Below are 15704 nucleotides of genomic sequence, written 5' to 3' on the forward strand. Positions count from 1 at the left end.
TGTGTTTTAATCTGTCTTAAATTCAGTTGTTCAATAAACTGCGTTACAGGGGCTTGTTGACATGTGCCTCATACCCTGACGTATATCCGGTTTAGTTCACTAGCATAAAGAGCAGGGACGTGCCCGACAAGTTGAACGCCCTGTTGTTGCCTAAAAATCAAACAGTTCTGCAAATAATTGTCAACAACATGGCAGAAAGTGACTGGGATACCGTAACTGTTTTGAAGAAGAAGGGATCGGCTGCACAGTCAAAGTCTAAGCAGGTATTTCCATACCTTTGCCATCTGCTAACGTTACATAGTTTGCTGACGCTATTAGTTCACGCTTGGCAAACACATTGTTGCTGTGACCAGCTTTTAAGTGTTTCGCCTCGAATAATGTGCTAAATGGCTTTAATCTGTCATAAAGTTTAAAATATCGATCTGGGAATAAATGGAGCAGAAATATTCGCGTCGAATTAGTCAGGGTACGAAACGTGGTGGAAGCCTAATAAAAGCTGTTCACTGATGTTCATGGAGTTTCGCTTTACATCTTTACAAACAGTACTTTTGTTTCAGGCTATACTTACTGCTCAGAGGAAAGGAGAAGCCGTCGAAACATCGAAGAAATGTAAGAACATTAAAACCTTTTCGTATGTATTGTCCAACTGGAATTAAATGAACAATTTCTTCTTCGAAGGGGCTGCTGGACAAAACAAACAGCATGTTGTGACCAAGAACACAGCCAAGTTGGACAGAGAGACAGAGGAGCTCAGCCATCAGAGAGTGCCTCTGGAAGTAGGGAAGGTGATCCAGCTGGGCCGGCAGAATAAAGGCCTCACCCAGAAAGATCTGGCAACTGTGAGTATTTTACAGATTTACTGTATGATTCATCTCTAATTTACCCACTCATGTGTATTCATTTATATATAATTGTGTGTTTTTTGCAGAAAATCAATGAGAAGCCGCAAATCATTGCAGAGTATGAATCTGGGAAGGCCATTCCCAATAACCAAGTCATGGGGAAGATTGAGCGAGCCATTGGTATGATTTTGATTTTGCTAAACCTTACTTCACTATCTCATAGACAGTCTCTCATATTTTAATACCAGTGAGGGTGATTTTGTAGAAATTAGGGCTGCACGATATTGGAAAAAACTCATTGCGATATGAAAAAAAAATCAGATGACTTCAATATAGCTCTATTTGGAAAAAAAAATATGATTGGGGTGATTTTGTAGGTGAGGAAATCAGCATAGGAAATAAACAAGTTACAAGCATAGATAAATAACAGAACAAAGATACAAATGAAATAAGCAGTGCTTTATATTTTTCAGGTAAGTTTAACAGTATTCAGGTACAGAAATTGAATAATCAAATGTAGAATAACACTGCATAGTTTTCACTGCATAGATTAAATCTAACAAATCTGTGTTAAAGCTACAAAAGTGATTTTTCTTTGTGTTTTATTGTTTGATTAACATTCATGACACCGAACGCAACAGGAACATTAAACTGCTGTGATTGTGAACCAATATACTGTTCAGCATCCATTTTCTTTCTCAGTTATATTTTATTTTTCTGCTATATGAAAAAACAAAATCACCACATGACTTGAATAGTTTATTTGGAAAAAAAAAATAATGATTGGGGTGATTTTGTAGACGATTAAATCAGCATAGAAAATAAACAAATTACAAGCATAGATAAATATAATAGAACAAAGATACAAATGAAATAAACAGTGCTTTACTTTTTTCAGGTAGCCTAAATCTAAGTATTCAGGTACAGAAATTGAATAATCAGATGTAAAATAACACTGCAAAGTCTTCACTGTATAAATTAAATCTAATAAATCTTTGTTAAAGTGACAAAATTTTCTCACACATCCATTTTCTTTCTCAGTTGTTTACCTTCACCTAAGCCATAAGCATCTGTGTTTACAAGGATACTTGCAGAGCACAGTATTTCAGGCACAAATAGACGCAGAAGTGAACAGAAATGTGTTCACGTGCATCTGCGTGGCTCTCACCGCGTCTACACTGGATGCGAGCGACGCGACAAAATACAATAGAACCCATTATAATCAGTGATGCTGTGTGACTGACTAAACTGAATGCGGCGCGACACGACAAATCCCGACAGTAAACTGATGCCGCGTTCTCTTTATGACGTACTGACACAAAGTTCAAATGATATGCAACGGTCGCTTTGTCGCGTCCCGTTTAGACAGACTTTGGGGCCGTTCACATGTCGTGCCTAAAAAATGTGTGGAAAACGCCATTTGCGCCGCTTTCTCCTTCTTTCCAAAATGCTCGGGAGCTTGGGCTTTCGTGGCATCTGCCGTTGCTAAGTGACCGTGACCTGCGCTCTCCACGACGACGCGGAAGTTTCAACAAAGGATAAATGGATTTCCAGCATTGAAAATTGCTTGCAGTAGCTCTGCTACTAAATGTATTTAAAACGGTTATCTCTGTACAGCTGTCGCGTCCGGTGTAGACATTGTGTCTGTGTGTGAGCAAAGAAAACAATCAGTAAAAATATAACGATCAGTATACTAAACATCGCACATCCTGCGATGTGAGTATCGCAGATGCGCACATCGCGAAATTCGATGCTGAAACGATATATCGTGCAGCCCTAGTAGAAATGCCCTATTTGTAGGCCTAAGTGTCACTTTAATTTATTCTGCAGTCAAGTTTCTGATAACGGGAATCCCAAGATAAAGTTGATTTGGTGTTTGGCCTGTAGTGATCTCTTTATGGATTCACCATAGATTTATGTAGAATAAAATCAGTGGGGTCAGTAAGATTTTTTTTTTTTTAATCTAGTCTCTTATACTCATTAGGGCTGCATGAAAAATACAGTGAAACTAAAGTATTATTTTGGTTTCAAACTTTTAATATTTTAAAATGTTATTTATTCCTGTGCTGGCGAAACTGTTTTCAGCAGCCGTTGCACCAGTCTACAGTGTCACAAGATCCTTCAGAAAACACTCTTAATATGCTGATTTGCTGCTCATGAAACATTTCTCATTGTCAGTGTTGAAAGCAGTTGTGCTGCCTAATATTTTTGTGGAATAGAACGTTCAAAAGGACAACGTTTATTTGAAATGTTTTTTTTTTAAGTTGAATTTATTTTTTTAATTATTTAAAGGAAAACGATCTTACTGACCCCAAATTTAAACGGTAGTATAGATCATTTTAAACATTTGTTAAAAGAACTAGTATTACTTTGGTGTAATAAAAAATAATAATAAAAGTACTGCATTCGTTTTGAGCAGAACAAATATTTTAATTCATTTTTTTTTTAAATTCAACATTTTAATTCAAAGGAGTTTCATTCCTTAGGTTTTCCTCATTGTTTTTTTTTTTTTTCATTTTTAGGCCTTAAGTTGCGTGGAAAGGACATTGGTTTGCCGCTTGATTCTGACCCTAAGAAGAAATGAGTACAAAATCCTCGAAAGATCCACCATTCACTGAAACCTTTCAGTACTTGTATGATCTTTACAGTTAATCTTTATTAATTGCTGCATTACTTCATATTTTCTCGATTCAATGGTGGATCAGACACGCTCATATTGCCACATACACAAAAGGCTTATTATCTAACGTTTTATGTCAGATGATGAAGACTTGGATTAAATATATTTTTTTCTTTTTTTAAGCTTGCTCACTGCTTTGAAATAAAAACGTATTTCTATGTCTGATTAAGTTGTCTTCTAAATGATTCTGCACTTTTTCAATAACCCATTATTTGAAGTATTGGGAATCTCATTTGTTAAACACTTAGTTTAATGTTAAATGCTTTACTATAATATCAAAAAATGATGTACTATGCAAATGAACTTGCACTCGGAACCATTAAACCTCTCGTGGTTGCAGTCGGACTCTCATTCAAGCGGACGTTGTTGCCACAGGCAGCCGCTGGCGTTGTTTTAATAAGCTGCTGTTTTTTCTCGAATTATTATACGAGGAAACCGTGAACGGTTGATCAAATTTGAATACAACAGAAGACCATGTTCTCATAAAACTACTTTATTTCGATATTTCAACTATCAGCGGGTCGTTCATTGCTAACTGCATAAAACATCGCCAGCAAAACGCAGTGAGGATTAGCAACTGGTGAAGACAAGCGTTTAAAGTCGCTGTTCTCCCTTCATCAAACCTGCTGCCTCGGGACATTTTTCTAAGGGCATGATCGAAACCGAGACGACATTTGAGATGTCCACCCTCATGAGAGCTCTATCAGGCCGTCTGCCTGCCCTTCATCGTTCCTCGCAATGACGGAGCGCTGTCCTTCAGCCGAGAAGGCGCTGTCGGAGGGCTTCGCGCGGCTGCGCTTCAAGGACACCTCGCTGCTGATCTGGCAGCAGCAGCAGCTGGAGCTGGAGAGGGCTCCTCCCAACAACTACCTGAGCCGCAGCCAGAGCTCCTGGTACAGCCGGTACGGCAACCAGGCAGTGGTGATACGGGACAAAACAAGACTAGACTCCGACAGCACTGGACAGTCCCGGATTTGTGCTGTTATGTGATCCCGGTATTCTTGTTGTGACTAATAATTCGCTACACATTTGAGTGTTAGTCAAGTTTAAAGTATTTGTGATCTGTCCACATGTCATTACTCAGACAGTCGGGTGCTCATGTTTACACTGAGCTTCATGAACAATATATTATACAGTATTTTTAACATTTATACAGTGCAACAGCAGTATCGTTGGAGAAACTCTACCTGTTTATTATAGTTACAGACTAACGAGTACCAAAACTCAGTTTAACCAATTGAAAATCTAAATTTTAACCCAGATTAAAAGTGAACACAAAATGTATATCATTGGATGCCCCACTTTAACAAACTCCATATAATCTTTTCAAAGTATGTTATTGCTGGTAGCAATATTACTAGGCTACTTTTTTTTTCGTCGCAAAAGAAAAAATGTTATTGCTAAAAAGACCCAACAGATTTTAATAATACACTACTAATAGACCTTTTAAGTATTTATGTTTTTTATGTTTCCTTGTATGGAGCTTTGAAGCCTCCAAAAATATAAAAATGTTTGTTAAATCAAGATTTAAATGAGGTTTACAAACTTAAGTTGGTACATTTTGACAACTAGACCTCAGTACACTGCGCAAGACAGTATTTTTCATTGTACTAATTTTAATGTCTTCTAAAAAGAAAGAAAAAAAAATATAAAAACATTAAGTGCACTCCAATAAATATATCTAGATAGTAAAAAGACACTCCTATGGGTTTTTGTGATTTATTAACGAAAAACGAGGGGCTCCGTGTCCAAATCTCAGATTAGTTTATACATCAGATATTACCGTGTAAGTCTGTGCCAAAACATACTTAACTTGCTTTAACTTGCTGAACTTAACATATGCAGCGCTACCAATTTAAACATTTTACTCGAAAGAATGACATTTACATGTTATAAACTGCTCGAAAAGTTTAAGAAATATACTGTAAATTGGCATGCAATACACAAATGTTCTCTCTCTCTCTCTCTCATAAAAAAAGAACTAAAATACTTAGACCCAAGACAGAGTTGACGAATAAGTAGTGAATATACATTTATATCTGTAATTATATATCTTTATATCTCTTGTCTGCATCATGAAGATCAGTTTTATTTACTGGGCTCTGCTGGAGGAATTGAGGAAGAGGAGCTGTAACAGAAATCACCTTAGAGACAAGGTAAGTTATAGACACAAGGCACATGTAATGCAATACAGTGGTATAATGAATAAAATCAAACCATATTTAAAAGCATCCTACATATAAGAAAACCAATGAAGTCACTTTACATCACGATTTTTTGATGCGTTTTCATGATTTAAAAAAAAAACAAAAAAAAACCACATTGGCTTCAACTTGATCAGTTACACCGGACCAATCTGACTTTATTTTAATGTGCCAACTAAACTTAAGGCAACAAGAGCACATCCAATGATTTTGAAGGGTTCAGAGTTGAATTCAAGGCTGTTAAATGAAATAAAACCTTGCCAGTGCTACAAACCCAGTGAATGAGTGGCATTGCTGCAGCCACAAGAAGAAAATGAAAAAATAACCTCGTAATACATTCATATTTTTTATAAAGATTATCAGTCATGGTCCATTTCCAAACTATTCTGGATACATGGCAAGAAGTGTCTAGGTACCATTGAAAGCATTCAATACACCATTTGAAGAAAAACTAAAGTAAAATAAAGTTATTAAAATTGAGAACATACATTAGTTGTAATACTTTCAACTAAAAGTAACTATTGTCAAACACACATCCTTCTGAAATGACATCTAGCACAGCTGCTTGATATCTTGTCAAAGAGAACTTAACGTCTTTTCTTAACGGAGATCTCCTCTAAGTGGCTATTTGTCCAATAGAGCTAGTATGCACTTGGGTTTCCCATGGAGGAGTTTCATAGAGGCTGATTCATTCCAATCTGCAGCCTTATGGGCGTTTTTAAATTTCTGAATGTATTTTTGCAATCATTTTTGAAAAATATACCCCCCATTTCTTATATACTGAACTTAAATCACAACTTTGATTGTCCTATGAGTGGACTTCGTAAAGATGAGGCATATCAGATAGAAAGTAGGAAATGAGATACTCAGGGCGCCTACAAATTAATAGTAAAAAAAAAGTAGAAGACAATCCAAATAGAAAACAAACAAATGAGCGTATGATATAGATTAAAAATTCAGACATAATTCTACATCAAATACTGAGCTGACGGCACCGGAAGAGAAAATGTACAGTTTTGAAATAGCCAAAAATGATTGCGAAGTCTCTAAAAACGGTTTAATAATGATACTGACAGTTTCCAGATGCGGCCTAGAGTACTAGTGAGTTATGTTGAGCCAAATTTCTTACATTTAAACTGGTCAACTGGAAACATTTCTGTTGAAAACACATAACTTTGTGCCTTTTTGGATTAAAAAAAATAAATAGATTCTCTTAAAAATGGTAACAATGACGAGTATTATCATAGTCAGCAAAAGAAATGTGGAATGAGCTGAAAAGTCATGCCAACATGACAGAACCACACCGGAGTGAGAGCCGATAATTCATTGTTTGTTCCTTCAGACTTTGTGTAGCTACTCGATCAGTAAAATGCAGCCAGGCATTTGTCAGTTTTTCCACTAACGCATGTTTTCAGTATGGATCTAACGAGCAGCAACCTAAAAAAGAAGAAAAAAAAGCAACGGACACACACAACCGTTTCACCTCCACAACCGACGTATTTTCAAAAAAATATCTTTTTTGTCTTTTTTTTTTTCCTCTGGTGATACCAGGCGTTTCCCTTTGAGGGCCAGCGAGAACCTTAAAACTGCTTGAACTATTCCAACTCTCCTCTTTGTCTGAGCCAAGAGCATCCTACAAACTATTTTAAAATATCCTCTGCCATCTGCAATGCGTCTAGCTCTTTATAAAATGGGCCTTCAGAGAGATACTATCATGACAACACACACTACTCGTTAGAAAATAGAGGAGGTTGAAGTATGTGACGCGCCGATTGTTCAGTCTGAGTCACTGCTCTCGGAGCTGGAGCCGCTGGAGCTGCTGCTGCCCGAATCTGAAGAACTGCTGCTGCCACTCAGCCGAGATGGCCCGCCCCCCTGCGCTGACCCCGCCTTCTCTGCTGGGAACAGGGAAGAGAAGTGATCGCAATGTTCAATATGTGTGAGGAAAGCAAACGCTGAATGGACATATTGTATACAACTCATTTCCGTTAAGACCTTTGTCCCTATATTGTTATCTTAAAGGGCTTTACCCACACCTGCAGCTGTGTATTACGATAAAGCAGAGACATGCACAAAGAAAGCAAAGAACTGATGTCGAAAGGACACAATATATATTATGCGCCCACCAAAGCAGCTGATATCAAGTGAAGTCAGTTAGTTACAGCACATACACAACCACTTTGATCAGTTATTAGCCTCTCTAGCAGTTTTAACCAAATGTAATGACTTGTCCAAAGCAGGGCTCGACAGCAAGGATTTTTTTTTCTACCAGTAGTTCAGATTTATAATTCTTATGTCAATACTTTTACTGGCCCCTACACTAAAAAAAACCTTGACATGATTAAAATAAATATAAAAAATGTATTATTTAATATTAACCTGTAGACATTTTTTAATTCTAATTTTACATTTTTATTTAATATGTACAAAATACCTATATACACTACTGTTACAAAATTTACAGTCAGTGGGATTTTTTAAATCTTTATTAAAGGAGTCTCCTGTGCTCACCAAGGCTGCATTTATGTGATTAAAAAAATATGGTAAAAACAGTAATATCGAGAAATATTTAAAAATGTCTATTTTAACGTATTGTAAAATATATTTTATTCCTGTGATGGCAAAGCTGAATTTTCAGCAGCCATTACTCCAGTCTTCAGTGTCACATGATCCTTCACAAATCGTTCGAATATGATGATTTGGTGCTTAAGAAACATTTCTTATTATTATCCATTTTGAAAAAACAGCTGTGCTGCTTAATATTTCCGTGGAAAACCCTTTTTGTTTTTTACTTTTTTTCTTAACAGAATATTTTGATGAGCAGTTAAAAGGGATAGTTCACCCCAAAATGAAAATTCTGTCATTAATTATTCACCCTCATGTTGTTCCAAATCCATAAGGCCTTTGTTCATCTTCGGAACACAAATTAAGATCTTTTTAATGAAATGTGAGAGCTCTCAGACCCTGCATAAACAGCAACGCAACTGCAATGTTCACAGTCTCAGAAACGTAGTAAGGACGTCGGTAAAACAGTCCATGTGACATCAGTGGCTCAACTTCAATTTTGCGAAGCTGCGAGAATACTTTTTGAGCGCAAAGAAAACAAAAACAATTTATTCAACAATAATTCTCTCCAAGTTACCGTTTTCTGCCATTTTGGAGAGTACCATGACGCATATGCACACTTTCCCCAGAACGTAATCAACGTAATCAGCGTTGTTTACGTTCAGCATGTGCATGTTTTTTCCTTAATGTAAACAACGCTGAAAAGTATTCTCGTAGCTTCACAAAACTGAAGTTGAGCCACTGATGTCCGATGTCCTTGCTACGTTTCTGAGTCTGGGAACATTACAGTTGCGTTGCTGTCTATGCAGGGTCTGAGAGCTCTCACATTTCATCAAAAAGATCTTAATTTGTGTTCCAAAAATGAACGAAGGTCTTACAGGTTTGGAACGACACGAGGGTGAGTAATTAATGACAGAATTTTCATTTTCGGGTGAACTAACCCTTTAACATCTTTGTTACTTTGGATCATTTAGCTAATGCATTCTTGCTGAATAAAAGTATTAACAAAAAAAAGAAAAAAAAACAATAAATAAATTACTGACCGCAAACTTATAAAAAACATCATATAGACAGTTATTATAACAATACAGTAACTCCAAGACAACTATAAATTCATAAAAATGTTAGTTTTGTCATTTAAATACATTATTCCAGAATCTACCAAGACTATTAAAAGTCAAAGACCATTAAATATTATTACAATTTAAACAAGAGATTTAATCTAGCTAACATGTTAAAGTTGACAAGCAGAATTTGCTAGCAACTTTTTAAAGAGGAAAAAGCTAAATATAGGGCTGGCTGACCCAACAGGGCAAGAGAGCGTCCCATCAATTGGTCCAATACTGAGGCCAGCGGTCCATCCTTGTTGTTGAGCCCTGTAAACCCTTTTCATTGTGTGAGTAGCATTACATATGAAGGTCTGACAGAGGCCCTTCGATCAAGTTAGTCAAATTAGTGAAGCAAAAAGCCTATCCTTGTCTCTTTTTTCTTATCCTGCCCTCCTAGATCTAGCTAACCCAGTTTGGTCACCTGTCTGCTCACATCTACACATTACCACACAGGTACCTTTTTTGGGTGGTTTCTTGTTGTTGTTCAGCTGTCCGCTCACGTCCTGTAGCCTCTTTTCTAACTCTTTCTTCTTTTCCTGAACCAGTTCCTCTTTAGACTTGGCACTCTTTTTCCCAGTGCCCGCTGCAGGAGACACACAGCGGTGACCGGTGAGTAACGGGTTGCCCTCGTAGCCCACCGCCGTGGCAACAAGCAGCAAAAAGCACTCTACTACACTGGTTTTTAACTCCATGACGACAAATTTATGTTAAAGGAATCTATGGGGTTCAATGCAAGATGAGCCCAAATGGCAGCATTTGTTTATTATCATAAAAACGATTTAGCCTCATCCCTCAAAAAAACAAAGGTCCATTTAGGCACCAACAATGGAAGTGAACGGGGGACATTTTTTTGCAGGATTTAAAAGAAATGGGATTATTTTATAAAACAATTACATAATACAACAATTTTAACAGAAGTTGAAAGTGCTCATAATTTTTATAGTTTATTTGAGGGTTTATGACATTGTTATACATGTGAAATTTAATATAACTTTAAACTTTAACTTAAATTTCTTCACACTAAAACCATGCTAACACATTGTTTACATCTACATTTTCCCCCATTGAGGAACCGATTTTTAACGATAAATGATAAACCTTTAAAAAGAACTATAGAAAACTATTAGGATGGCATATGCTCTTGTTGAAGCCATCAGCCAGCATTATTTCAAATTGTTTTTTAGTAATAATATTTAACGGTGGAATTCTTGGTGAAAAACTACATTACCCATGATTCTGCAAAGTAATCTGCACCCATTAGAGAACTGCGATAAACAAATAGTCAAAAAAGCACTTTAGCTTCCATCCATTACAAAGGACGCAATAGAGTCAAAGTTCTTATTCTCTCAAACTTCTCAAAGGTATGCAAGTTAATTTTGCAATCAACTTGAAATGTGTTGTCTCTATACATAATCAACATCATACATGATCATATCATTCACAATGCTTCAGTCTGTAATGTTATTGCATTGTATTGACTTACGCTTAAGTCAAATTTAATTATATAACTTTAAACAACATAAAATTGGTACTGTTGATCCACTGATGCCATATTTTCAGGTAATAATTGTGCCTGCTTGTAGATCATGGGATTGTAGTTTGGTAACACTTTATTTTAGAGTGTCATTGTTACATATACTTATTATAGTAATAACAGTAAAAAAGGCATAATTACAAGCAACTATCCCTAAATGAAACACAAAACCTACCCTAACCCTATCGGCCAATTTGGAGTAGACGTCACAGTTACGTCACTTGCAGCTGCACGTGCATTGTGGTGGCAGAAAACAACTGGTAACAAGTGGAGGGAAATGGGTAAAATCCATGAAATAAGAGAAAATTATGTATAGTTGTGCCTTTGGATGTCAGAATCGGAATGCAAATCTTTTTATACAATACTGTCATCAAAGACGCCATTTGAAACTAAACGCAGACATTGAAATGGACAGACGAGGGATGAAACCTGCTATGATTACCCTACTTTAAAAGCATAAATTTGATTTAAACAATAATATTCACATATGCAGTTCATAGGGGACATATTTTATCAGCCCTACAGTTACAGCATGAAACACTCTTTAAACCTATAACATTTTACATAACATTTACCTATTTTATCTCACAATTCTGACTTTTTTCTCTCGCAAATGCAAGTTTATGTCCTAGTTCGGACTTTATAACTCGATTTAACTCAACAATTGCAAGTTTGTCAATTCTGAGGGAAAAAGCCAGAAGTGTGGGCTATAATCTCATGATTCTGAGCCGAGAGGAAAAGAGAGAATGACGAGTTGATTTTTCTTATCAGAATTGTGAGGGGAAAAAAGGCAGAATTTTGAAATATTAATTCAAAACTACCTTCTTTTATTCTTATTCAATGGGTTCCATACACTGCTACTTAAAAACAGTGATTTTCTGCCACCAGATAGGCTCCGCCCACAAAAACGCCATCGCTGTTTGAAAGGCCAAAACTGGTCTAAGTACACGTGGTTAATTAATATAACTCAGTACTTAATTGTATAATAACTGTAACAAGTACACCTTAAAATAAAGAGTAACCTGTAGTTCTTTCCCTCATTAAAAAAAGTACACAGATTTGTACCATTGTCTTTTTCTCTGATTTACAAATACTTTTCACATCAACTTTTGTAATATTGTGATTCACCTCGTAGCTGGTTGGTTTGGTTCATGGTTTAGAGCTCTTTAACAAACACGTTTTTAAAACCTAATGGGAAAAATACGAACTGACTCTCTAATTTTTAATTATTTTTTTGGAAAAGGAGGGACAAGTGGAAATTGCTTTTTGTGGTAATCAACATTAGGCCCAAAATGCTTTCGATTGAGCTTAACTTGTAATGAACCCGGAATATTCCTTTATGAAGTATGAACAGCGCAGTGTGCACATTAATTACATGTACACTGTGTACAATTTGGAAATTCATGGTCTAATCAAATGTTCTCTATTTTATACTGATGTACTGTTTAAACCCTTGAAGCTTCACTTGAAGGTATTAATACCAGGGAAAGCACAAATAAGATAATCCACCAAAAGTCATGCAACACATTGGAGAAGGTGAGTGCTCCCAGCTCAAAGGAGGAAATAGCACAGCCCATATCAGCTTTTAGAGCGGAAGGACCAGGCAAGAAAAGAGAGCTGCTCGTCTATGAAATACTGAAATAAGCCTAGACTAGCACCACCACAACATCTGCAGAGAAGGAAAAGAAAGGCACTTACGTAAAGGTTTGCGTTGCTTTTTCTGTAAACACGACTTGACGTATCGTTCGAGCTCACGCAACGTGGAAGGCTTGAGCGTTTCAAAGTCGATCTCGATCTCGTCTGGGTTGGAGTCTCGTAGCGAGGGCTCACGCGACTGGATGATGTGGACCACGCGGCCCAGTTTCTCACCCGGCAAACGGTTGATGTCCAGGCTGAGCTGCCGCTTCTCATCATAAGACATGGGAAGAGACTCCTCCTCGTCAGACTCGTAGTTTGCAGAGCCAGGTTTGCCCCCCTTTTTCGGTTGCCTGTGGATTGGAAGTGTAGTTTGCATGAAGGCTTTGTAACCTTAACTCCACGCATAAAACTGAACTGGCATGTTGGGATTGAGATAATGACGGGACAGTTAGCTTACATCACCACTACTACCAATAAATGGTACATTGTGTGTTATTGCATTGCTTTGACTTACACTGATGTCATATCTCAATATTATAACTTAAAACTGGTATTGATCCACATACTCAAGGCAGGCCAAATAATCAGCTGATATTTTCGGTTAATAATTCTGCCTGCTTGGCCTATTGGCAAGTGTTTGCCTTGTTTTCTAGCCTTTTTCTAGTTTTTTTTTTTTCAGCAGAGCGAGAGATAAACTAAAATAAGAAATAATGTGACAGAGAAATAATTCCGCAATAATGAAAGATAGCCACACTTGTGTGAGATAAAGTTATGGCAAAAGATATACACTACCTTTCAAAAACTTTGAATTTGTAAGATTTTTTTTTTTTTTTTTTTTTTTAGAAAGAAGTTATTTTCATATAGTAAAGATGCATTAAATTGACCAAAAGTAAAATTAAATACATTTACAAAGGATATCTATTTCAAATAAATGCTACTCTTTTTAACTTTCTATTCATTAAACTACCAGTTTCCACAAAATATATTAAGAGCACAACTGTCTTTAACATGGAAAATAATCAGACATTTTTTTTTTTTTAGCAGGAAATCAGTATATTAGAATGATTTCTGAAGGATCATGTGAAGACTGGAGTAATGAAAATGTAGCTTTGCCATCACAGGAATCCATTTCATTTTAAGATATAAAAGTTATTTTAAATTACGATAGTATTTCAAAATATTAGTGTTTTTACTGTATTTTTGATCAAATAAATGCAGCCTTGCATAATCATAAGAAACTTCTCTCAAAAACAAAAACAAACAAACAAAAAAAACCTGAATGGTAGTGTTAAGTCCCAATTATGAGAAATTACAACAAGTTACCCTTTTAATCTGAGGTGGAAACAGGCTTCCATAGTTTTCAGATATTTTAGAGGGATTCTGAATAAATATGATGCAAAATAAAATGCATTTCTGCACATCCCGTTGTCTAAAACCTCTATAATAAAATACAGAATGTATAATATGGCCTGATATTACAATGAATGGCTAGATAATTGGTATTATAACATATACAGGTGCATCTCAGTAAATTAGAATGTCGTGGAAAAGTTCATTTATTTCAGTAATTCAATTCAAACGGTAAAACTCATGTATTAAATAAATTCAATGCACACAGACTGAAGTAGTTTAAGTCTTAAGCATTATATACAGTATCTGTTGCCATTCTTTCAAGATATCACGAAATCCATAACCACTAAATGGGATCACAAATGTATCATACAGTTGGTTATAAACATCCCAACTGTAGAAAACAAGCTAACCTCGTGGTGGATGTGCTGTTGGGTTTCCGCGCAGAGGTCTTCTTCTGCTGAGTTTGCTTGTTCGGTTGTGAGGACTTGGCCTTTTTGTCATCTTCCACCTTGACCTTGTTTTTGTCTTTGTCCTTCTCTTTGTCTTTTTTCTTCTTCTCTTTCTTTTTCTTTGGTTTGCTCACAGGACCCTGTGACAGAGCGGCTAGCTGTTCATGAACAGCCTTCAGCTGAGGAGGAAGGTGGAGGGAATGGTTAGCAAGCAGGGGGATGGGGCATGCTGCATCGATGCTAACGTAAAAGACTAGGATCTTAGCTGTGCGGGGACAGATGATGGGACTGGTGATGAAGGGAAGAATATTTAAAGGATAATGAATGGCATTTGTCACCTACATATCTCTCATTTTCATGGAAGTACTCTCCCCAGAAAAGAGGGCTCTTATTTTGAAACATTTACCAAGCCTCGCATAATTCTGTTAACTTCTGAATTCTTTGCAAACAAAATGGTCATAAAAATGTGTAACTACTTTAAAATTCCAGCACATTAATCAAACAATTCTACAAAGACAATATCTTTCTCCATTTAGTAGTCCAGTATTTCTGAAAAACCCACATGTAAGCAGTTTAAAGTAAATGAAATGAAAATTCACCATAGGGCTGGGCGATATATTGATTATGATGATAACACATTTTTGGACATTTTTACTTGATATGGATTCATCTAACAGTCTATCACACAGCAGAATGTGACAACGGGCAGTCAGTGTATGTGGCTAATACATCTTTTTAGTGTTTGCCATCTCAATATATGAGGACATGAACACATAAATTTAATTTCCAGAGCTGTTCTGAGAGTCACTTCACAAGCTTTTCACGGTTTCATAAAAAAAAAAAAAAGAAAAAAAAAGTCAAACACACATAAATTTCAAGATCTTCCTAACAAACAAAAATTTGGTTCAACTTGAATTTATGACAGAAATATATTATTGTATACTAAAATGTACTTTTCAAAATAATAAAAATAAGATTTTTTTTTAGGAAATATCATACAAATAAATTTTTTCATCAATCAGTTATATTGTGCAGCATCTTATTTGACAAAAAATAAAAATGAAATGTTTTATTGTAAATTGTTTTATTTTACTTTGATTACATTTTAAAGTCACCATTTTTGATGATAAATTTGTATTAAATCATAAAACACAGAATCCAGAAAAAATAAAACGGAATTTAGGGAAAAAAAATTTCATGGGGCCCTAAATTTTATTTGAGTTTATTTGTGAGCAAAGAAGTTATGCATATATTCATTCTCAAAGTCTAACAAACATGTGGAAAGCATTTCCTGAATACTGTGATAAATATCGATTTTGTATGATATGGG

General features: G+C 36.0%; 2 protein-coding genes across 8 annotated transcripts in view; one reads left to right on the forward strand and one right to left on the reverse strand.

Moving 5' to 3' along the window:
- The first annotated feature begins 77 nt into the window (after window positions 1–77).
- Window positions 78–7182, forward strand: LOC107665036 (endothelial differentiation-related factor 1 homolog). The gene is made up of 5 exons (XM_016455776.1): window positions 78–263; window positions 558–609; window positions 679–839; window positions 929–1022; window positions 3365–7182. The coding sequence occupies exons 1-5, from the start codon at window positions 189–191 to the stop codon at window positions 3424–3426; spliced, it is 444 nt and encodes a 147-aa protein (XP_016311262.1). The 5' UTR covers window positions 78–188; the 3' UTR covers window positions 3427–7182.
- The window catches only part of LOC107665032 (bromodomain-containing protein 3-like), a 17494-nt gene continuing 7649 nt past the window's right edge, over window positions 5860–15704 (reverse strand). For 3 of the 7 annotated variants that reach the window (XM_016455768.1, XM_016455766.1, XM_016455769.1), the window contains 4 exons: window positions 14336–14553; window positions 12633–12922; window positions 9858–9983; window positions 5860–7624 (listed from right to left, as the gene is read on the reverse strand). In XM_016455768.1, coding sequence (XP_016311254.1) covers window positions 7503–7624; window positions 9858–9983; window positions 12633–12922; window positions 14336–14553 — 756 coding nt within the window. In that variant the 3' untranslated portion in view covers window positions 5860–7502. The remainder of the gene's footprint in view (window positions 7625–9857; window positions 9984–12632; window positions 12923–14335; window positions 14554–15704) is intronic. The other 4 variants (XM_016455772.1, XM_016455771.1, XM_016455767.1 and 1 more) reach the window with 3 other exon arrangements.

Source organism: Sinocyclocheilus anshuiensis, unplaced genomic scaffold (genome assembly GCF_001515605.1).
Source record: "Sinocyclocheilus anshuiensis isolate Anshui unplaced genomic scaffold, SAMN03320099.WGS_v1.1 scaffold399, whole genome shotgun sequence".
Lineage (NCBI taxonomy): Eukaryota > Metazoa > Chordata > Actinopteri > Cypriniformes > Cyprinidae > Sinocyclocheilus > Sinocyclocheilus anshuiensis.

Bases quoted from the DNA above. Each gene is read 5' to 3' on its own strand.
- LOC107665036 (XM_016455776.1), top strand. From the start codon at position 189: ATGGCAGAAAGTGACTGGGATACCGTAACTGTTTTGAAGAAGAAGGGA. The intron at 610-678 runs GTAAGAACATTA...TCTTCTTCGAAG, and splicing joins CGTCGAAACATCGAAGAAAT to GGGCTGCTGGACAAAACAAA. The intron at 1,023-3,364 runs GTATGATTTTGA...TTTCATTTTTAG, and splicing joins GAAGATTGAGCGAGCCATTG to GCCTTAAGTTGCGTGGAAAG.